This window comes from Lampetra fluviatilis, assembly GCF_964198595.1.
Source record: "Lampetra fluviatilis chromosome 45 unlocalized genomic scaffold, kcLamFluv1.1 SUPER_45_unloc_1, whole genome shotgun sequence".
NCBI classification, from domain to species: Eukaryota; Metazoa; Chordata; class Hyperoartia; order Petromyzontiformes; family Petromyzontidae; genus Lampetra; species Lampetra fluviatilis.
In genome coordinates, this window is record NW_027620425.1 from 1,396,450 (window position 1) to 1,405,514 (window position 9,065).

Genomic DNA, 9,065 nt, shown 5'->3' on the forward strand with positions numbered 1-9,065 from the left:
GGAACTTCAATGCACCGCTTCCTGCAAATTGTTACTCTTAGCAATCGCCCTTTCAAAATCTGCGTACCCGCCTCCTCTCTGAGCTATTCCCTACAGCCACTCCCCTCTGGCTCCTATATCGCCACCCCTTTCAGAATAAGAGTACTCACCCGTCCCTGATTTATCCCGTGTAAAAAAAATCTGCAATTAAAAATGGCAAAATGATTTTTCACGACTACAAGAGTGACCCTTTTTTCTCTCCCCCGTTTCAGAAAACCCCAACTTTGAAACCCCCACGAAAAAAATCGATTTCCCCCGGCGATTCTTCGACCGAACTCCGCCGAAATCTAACAAATGTACGATAGAAACAGGTCGACCTGGTTCTTCACTATCGCCTCGACGGGGTGAATTTTAGCGGAGTTAATCGACGCGGTCATGTCCCACGCGTCCACGAAGGCCACGTTCATGCCCTTGAACACGTCCAGGGTGATCTCGTTCATCCTGAACGTGCTCCAGTTGTTGAATATCTCGGGGTTGCGGACGTCTCGCGTGTTGGCCAACTTGACGATGACCCTCGTCTCGGGGCTTCTCAGCAGCAGCTTCCTCACGGCCTCGCCAATGTTTCGCATTCGCGTGCGGAAAACCGCCAGCGGGAAGACGGTGAAGTGAGCCCCCAGGCAGATGCCCACCGCCACGTGGCTCCCGCCGGATATTTCGTCGATGCGACGGGCGATGTGCCGGACGTCTTCCTTGTAGGTGTACGACCCCGTGATGAGCGGGTAGGCGTGGCAGAACCACTCCAGGATGATGTTGTTCTCGTTGTCGATCGCCAACTTCGGTTGATGTGTCCCGGGCTTGTGGAGGTCGAAGCGTTTCAAAGCTGCGCGAGAAAACAGACGAGCGCGTGCCGCGGAGAATGCGCCTCTGTGTCACGCGTTTGGTTGCGCCCATTCATACGTACGTGCCCAAGTGTACAATAGTGAAGCGGCGGTGCGAAATTGGAACGTTGTATCGAAAGCGAGAGAGGTAACAAGTAATAATTGTAACCGTTCGGACAGCTACAGGCTTTCAGTGCCGCGTGGAAGCGAATCAGCAAATAACGCATTGTTTAAATGCATGACTGTACAAGTCACCATTCGTCAATGGGGATTAACCTGTGGGATGCTCTGTTTACGTGACATCCCTTACTAATTGGCTGTGTCGGGTGGTGGCGTGTTTAACGACTCATTTATATATATGTACGCGATCTAACTCTAACAAAAGAATCTGTATTATGTTGTAAAGTAAAACAAAAGAAGAGCTTAAACATATTAGCCTATGAACGACACATTGCGATAGTATAGTGGTTAGTGCTGCGCTACGGACCTGGCGACCCGAGTTCGATTCCCCGCTCACAGCCACCAACACTAGTGACGAATTATCTGAGCCGGTCCTGTGAGTTTAACGCGCAGTAGGCTTAATCCATGATAGAGGTTTTTTTGGGTTAGATCGCGTAAAATACAAACTTTAAATGTGTAGTGGGTTTAATCTCCAACACACATCCTTTTAATTGCTGAACTGGTAACGAACTGATAATTGGATTTTTACCCTTCTATCTGGCAACAAAACTGACACCTTTTTACAAGGAGTCATGTTTGCATAGACCGCAATACCTGCAGTCATAATACAAACAAAAGACATAACTCTGAAAATGTGCACTGTCCTTGAAGTTGATTGTTCCACACCCGAGACAGCTTTCCTTAGAGCCTAAGGAAAGCTGTCTCGGGTGTGGACCAAAAAAAACAATTATCATATTTTTACTGGCAAATGAGGTTCCCATGGTGGTAACGAACTGGCCAACGTTTTGTTTAAGTGACAAACCTCTTGCTGATTGGGCTGTGTCGGGTGGTGGCAGGTTAAACGACACATTCAGATTCACGCGATCTAACCCCGACAAAGCAAACAAACACAAATAAACCACCGCCTTTGTTACGAACGAACGACGACGAGCACCATCTAGCGACCCCCTTACCTTTGACGAACTTGTTGAGGTACTCCCAATACTGCCTGATGGTGGAATCTCCAAACAGATACACCTCCTTGTGCCTCAAGCAGTCGGTGACGTTCGCCGGCGTGTTGAAGCGCCTCATGCCGCACACCGTCGACTGCCAAGCGCCCTTGAAGTAGAAGCCGCTGGGGCTTGGCAATCCTAACCCGGGCACGCACCTCGTTGTCACGACTCCGACTGGACGCACGTGGAGGGGAAGGGGGGAGGGGGGGGAAAGAGGGATATTGGAGATCCATGTCGCACACTACATCTCACCCAGCACTGCGCAAAATTGTCTGCCTGCTTCCAACGTCATTATGTCCAAGGTGGGTGTTGAAACAAAAAAAAATTAACCCGTAAAAACAAAGTTTTTCACTATAAATCCTTTATATGCGTGGCGGCTAGAGTCCTCTCATCCTCTGGCTTGAGATGGCTGCCAACTATGGGTCAGATGATTGCATGGCAGCATTAAGCAATTGGTAATTAAATATAATATTTTTGTCCTAAAAAGTGTTCAAATTTGGAAACAAATTTTCACAAACATTAATTGTCACGCACAACGAGTATGTGTGGAAAATGTCAGCTCGATTGGATCACGGGAAGTGGGTTAAAAAACGACCGAAAGATTTGCACGGTCGTACGCGCGCAAGCAAGTGAACTTAATATAAAGGATTTAAAAACGTGAACGGTGCTACATAACATCGCCCCGCGGAACGGGAGTCTTCGAGATTTTAGAGTGGTAAGTACGGTGCAGTCAATACGGTAACTTTTTAACCGTCGGATGAACATTATATTTCGTCTATTTGTGTGTTCATGCCAATTTCATAGAGTAAAATAATTTAAAGCACTCAAAAAAACGTACACACAGCACGTAAAAATACGCAATGTCATTCAAGAATGTGCAAAAAATAAGCGATTTAAATACCGATTTGGTAGTGATTATCTAGCGTTTTTTTAAAAACCGGCGCCCCTATCTCCCCGAAGCCACTGGATAACCGACGATCCGCCAGATTATAATCGAAAGACCAAAAAATATGTATGTTGACTCATTAATCCCTATCCCCGCCTGATGAAGATGGTTGTAATTACTGTTGAAACGTCGTACTCAGATTGTAAATGTTGTGGCTTGGCTCTCCAACACACCGGTGTGCTGTACTAGTATACTACACTATACACTACACCACTATACACTACACCACTATAAACTAGGCTACTATACACTACACTACTATACACTACACTATACATTACACCACTATACACTCCACTATACACAACACCACTATACACTGCACTATACACTACACCACTATACACTACACCACTATACACTACACGACTATACACTACGCTACTATACACTACACTTACTATACACTCCACTATACATTACACTACTATACACTACACTACTATACACTCCACTATACACTCCACTATACTCTACACTATACACTACACGACTATACACTACACTACTATACGCTACTATACACTCCACTATACTCTATACACTAGACTACTATACACTACACTACTATACACTGCACTATACAACACTATTATACACTACTACACTACACTACTAAACACTACACTACAATACACTCCACTATACACATATTTATATATTTACATGGCGATCTGAACCAAAACAAACCTCTTATGGATGATATTGGTCGCCAAAGCCTACGTGTTAAACAGTCTCGTAATGTATAGTAGTGTATAGTGTAGTATTACATAGTGTTGTAGTGTCTCGTAATGCTTAGTAGTGTATAGTAGTATATAGTGTAGTAAGTAGTATTTCGTGTCATCTATAATGCAGTAGTGTATAGTGTAGTGTATCGTATAGTGTATTATTTATTTAATATAGTAGTGTATCGTAATCTATAGTAGTGTATAGTAGTATATAGTGTAGTAGCGTATAGTGTCATCTATAATGTAGTAGCGTATAGTGTAGTATTGTATAGTGGAGTAATGTATCGTAATGTATAGTAGTGTATAGTAGTATATAGTGTAGTAGTGTATAATGTATTCTATAATTTAGTGGGTGTATAGTAGTATATAGTGTCGTAGTGTATAGTAAAGTTAACATGCTACCACCATGGCCCTCACCAGGGCAAGCGTATTGAGAAATGAATCAACAAACGAAGTGGCTTATCGCGTGGAAATTTATTGTAGCAGCCAATTACTCTAAATGCACTATATGTTGATTCTAAAGAGGGAGAGAAATAACGGAGGAGAGACACAAAACCTCCATAGATACAGCGGGCATCTTCAGGGTCCCGGATCGAACCCTCAAACCTCCCGCACACCAGGCGAGGTAGTCAACATCTTCCTATCCACTGGGGTGTCTTTCCAGTGTGGTTGGCCAACCAAATGAGTTTGAAAAGTCAAATTCGTACATCACCTTCCTCCACTCCACCCCGAATGTGAAACGATAGCAGTTGCTAGAGAGAGAGAGAATGTGCTGCATAGTTTAAACAAACTTGGTTTTGATTTATGATCATTATTAAATTAGTTGATGTATAATTATAACTTACCATTGCTTGGCTTAGCATGCAACATGTATCTTATTGGTATGGGTTCGTGAAGCTTCCCACTGTGAATGACAACGAAGATTGTGTTAGTGGAAGAGGGTGCCTCAAAACATGAACAGGGTGGCTCAAATGTCAGGACGCATACACTCTCCTTCCTATAAAATGTATAACTTAAAATAAAGCTGTCTCTTTTTGCTTTCATTAATAGTTATTTATTTTAATTTGCTACTCACCTCTCTTACGCTATTCGTTGCGCGCAGTCGCAAATGACTTTGCTCGGTCGGTATTAGCCACCGAAATTGTGACGGGTTTCTGTCTTCATTCCTGTGGCTGCTCTATGCCCCCTGTATCGTTCCCATTCTGCTGTAATGGTGCACCGATGCACCACTTTATGCAATCGATTGATCGATTGCACGCACGTCGAGCTTATTTTGCACCATCGGAGGTGCGGGGGAAGGACAACAACCTGAACACAACAACGAGTTGCAAACGCAACACCAAACAAGGATTTCCTGAACACGGGCCAGAAGTGAGATTTTTTTCTTCACAAAATGGGTCTAGAAATGTGATTTTAGTGAAATACACATGAAGTACTAAACATTCTTACTGCTACGAAGTGGCATAAAACAGTTGCCTAGCGCTATCCAATGTGACTGGGCCAAGAGTGCCGAGTGTACAGCGCAGAGCTTGCACGTGACATTTTTTCTTACGTTACTGAAATTGTCACGGGTAAATTCGTTCTTCTTAAATAAACAAAAAAAGTGTCTTTCTCCTTACCCCTTCTTCTTCCTTTTGCCGCACAAGTGACATGAAGGAGAGAAAGAAACAGAAAATGAACACCACCAACAAGGCCACTGACTTTCCACTCGAGATGCCTCGCCATTCAAATGTGTACCGGAGTCGCAATGGAAAGATGGGGGGAGGGTGTCATAAGAGAAAGCTTTCCCCGTGCTGGAAATCGATCCAACGGTGACCATTATACAAGCTACTCCTTTACTTACGAACGTTCCACTTACGAACTTTCATACATATGGACAAAGCTGTCCCGTAATGTCCAGTTGCAGCTTGTTCGGACCGAGAGTCGTAAGTTCAACCGCTGTGCAAATATATGGCGGTGGTGGCATCTACATTTACAAAACATGAAGATCAGTGCCATCTACATCTGTGGAACATGAAGAACCAGTGGCATCTAAATCTGTACACCATGAATAACCAGTGGCATTTACATCCGCAGGACATGAAGATCGGTGGCATCTACATCTGTGGAACATGAAGAACAAGTGGCATCTACATGTGCAGAACATGAAGAACCAGTGGTATCTACTTCTGTGGAACATGAAGTTACCAGCAGCATCTACATTTTCAGGACATGAAAACCCAGTGGTATCTACATCTGCAGAACACTTACGTACGTGTATGTACGTGTACACTTACGCAGGGGCGGTTTCTTCATTAGGGCGATTGGGCGACGCACCACCAATGTCATTCAACTACAGAGTTACGCTCGCCGTTACTGTGCCTCTGGATATAGTCCAATCAGCGTCATGTCACGTTCTGTGGAGTACCGCCTCTTTTTGGGCGATTTCACTCCGGCTGAGAATCGCCCAGAGTGTTCCCATAGACTTACATTCAAAGATGTTTTTTTTCGAACGGCGGGCGCTGCAATGCATTCCCTATGGCTTCCGGGAGGGCTCGCCCTAACGTGCTTACGTCATCATACGTAAGCACGTTTCAGTCAACAATATTATTTGTCGCCACCTAGTGGAATCTTTAATAAAATAAACTGAGTGGATTGTAATAATATTGAGTATAGAAACAAACAAGATGCATTGTAAGAGTCACTTTATTTTTCATTAATATTAAAGAAGTGAAGTTGCCTTTACATGCATAAGCTGTTAATTTATCCATTGCATGGGTGGACCTTATTCTTATCAATCATCCAGACATTTGCCCCCCCCCTGAGAGATTTTGCAGGAGCCGCCACTGTACTTACGTAAACATGTACATTCATGTACGTCATTAGAACCGGGAAAGGGTCAATTGGCTGCGTCAAGTGGTCGAGGGTTCATGACCCCCCCACACGATCAGAACCCAACAAACAGTTGGCTGTGTCGGGTGGTGTTCAGGTTCTTAACGACACATTTATATATTTACGTGATCTAACATAATTAGTTTTTAAATACATAAACGACCTCTATTATCGATGATATTGGTCGCTAAAGCCTACGTGTTAAAAAGCAAATCGATCTTGAATCCCATTTGGTGGGCCCACGACGAAACCATCGCAAGCCGACGCTGAGATGGTAGAAGGGGTGGAGGGAGGGGGGGTAAAAATCCGATCTTTCCAACCCATCCGATTTCTCACCTGGAGAAGAGCTGGCGCTCCTCGGCCGTGAACACGCGCGCGTACTTGTTGTACGACGAGTATCCCTGCAGCGAGTAGCAGGGCAGCTCCCTCGGCCTCGCGCACGACCACGACTCACTGCGCTCCGCGTCCCCGAAGTCACACAGCTCGCCGCCTCCCGCCGTCGCGTTCAGGAACACGTGGCAAGCGGACCGCTCCTTCTGCCCGCCGGACACGAACGTGCCCCAGAAGCTGACCTTGTCGGGCACGGCCTCGCGCACCCTCTCCAGCACAGCGACCTGCTCGCTCGAGTGCACGAGCGCCACCTCGGGACGGCTCTCGCCGGGCCACGAGACGTGGAAGGTCACGAGGTACGTGCCGTCGCCGCGGTCGGTGACCGCGCCCGAGACGGCCGCGCCGAGCCGCGTGTTCGAGAGCCTGGTGAGGAGGAAGTCGCCGCCGTGGCGCTTGGGACGCCCCGCGAAGTCGCGCATCTGGACCTCGACGAGGAGGACGTCGCCCACAGCGAACGACGTCCCCGAGTTGCCGTTGATGACCGTGGCGATGCTGTTGGAGGCCGACGAGGCGAGGGTGACGTCCAGCGGTGGCGCCGGTGGCAGCGGTGGCCGCGGCTTCGCGGGGCCCGCCGGAGTTTCTGTCGCGGGGCGGAGGCGATCGCTTTGCTGATAGTGCAGCTTTGGCGCCACGTGCTTCTGCTGGTTGTTCGTCTTGACGAGAAACAAAATAAAACGGGCACGTGTCAGAAACGAGCGATTGTTTTGAATTGTTAGTAAATAGTAGCAAGTGATTTGTGCACGGCGTCTGCAGCCAGTGTGTTAGCTCACCAATGATTAATGACGCGTATAATTGCGCTAGATTTGAGTCTGTCCCAGTGGATGAGAGTGTCGCCTCAATGAGACTTTGGCTCTCAGAAAGGAAAACTCTGCCGCGGTTGTCTGTGTTTATGCACCAAAGAGCAGTTCAGAGTTTTACGGCCTTCTTGGAGACGGGTAGGGTGCAGTGCTCGACAGAGCTGCCGCCTACCGACTCCACAGTCTTACTGGGCGACTTCAATGCTCAAGTGGGAAGCGATGGAGATACCTGGAGAGGCGTGATTGGAAGGAATGGCTCCCCTGATCTGAGATGTTATTGGAATTCTGCGCTTGTCACACAACGATGCTCATTTATTGTACTTGGTACCAGAGCACCTTGAGCCGAAGGTCACTGATTGACTTTATAGTTGTATCATCGGGGGATGAGGAGAAGGGCAGAGCTGTCGACTGATCACCACCTGGTGGTAGGTTGGATCTGACGCTTTTGGGGCACCGACCAGATAGACGTGGGAGCCCCAAACAAATAGTGCCGGGTTTTCTGGGAACATCTGGTGGAAGATCCGGTGCAGAAATATTTGAACTTCCACCTCTGGGAAAAGTTCTCCTGCACTCCAGGGGAGGTCATGGACATTGAGTCCGAGTGGACAATGTTAAAATCCTCGATTATGGATGCAGCTGCGAAAAGCTGTGGCCTGAAGGCAGTTGGTGCCTGTCATGGCGGCAACCCTAGGACCTGCTGGTGGCCTCCGGTGGTGAGGCAAGCTCCCAAGTTGAAGGAGGACGCTTTCCGATTGAGAGACACCGGCCTGCCAAGAGGACGACAGTGGTTGCAGTCGCTGAAGAGAAAGCCCCGGGGCATGAGAGGAGTATGGAGAGGCCATGGGAGAGGGCCTCAAAGATGTCCTAGCAAAACCATCCAACGCCTTGAAGGAATCGACGGGACGTGGCCCAGGCAGTAAGGGTGGCGGCGTAACATCGACCTCAACTGAGGAGGTAGTGGGAAGGTGGAAGAGACAATTTGAGACACTCACTCAACCAGGTGGACGTGCCCTCCTCTCGGGAGGCAGCCTTGGAAACAGCTAGATAGACAAACTTATTTGGTTAGTTTTTTTGCTTCCCCAACACCTCTGATTACCATAGTTGGCTATGTACGGTGCGAAAGAAGTTCAACATACGTACACACACTATGTACGACACTACTCCACACTACAATCTACACTACACACACTATGCTACACACTACACTATATTACACTGCACTACACACTACTATACACAACTACTATACACTACACTATACACTCCACTACGATAGACTACACTATACACTACACTACTATACA

General features: G+C 46.9%; 1 protein-coding gene across 1 annotated transcript; it reads right to left on the reverse strand.

Moving 5' to 3' along the window:
• Window positions 1-326: 326 nt before the first annotated feature.
• On the reverse strand, window positions 327-8,581 carry LOC144953803 (NXPE family member 2-like). The gene is made up of 5 exons (XM_078884442.1): window positions 8,456-8,581; window positions 6,911-7,617; window positions 4,983-5,011; window positions 1,991-2,203; window positions 327-859 (listed from the first exon to the last, which is right to left on the reverse strand). Exons 1-5 carry the CDS (start codon window positions 8,579-8,581, stop codon window positions 327-329), a joined length of 1,608 nt encoding a protein of 535 aa, XP_078740568.1.
• Window positions 8,582-9,065: the final 484 nt, after the last annotated feature.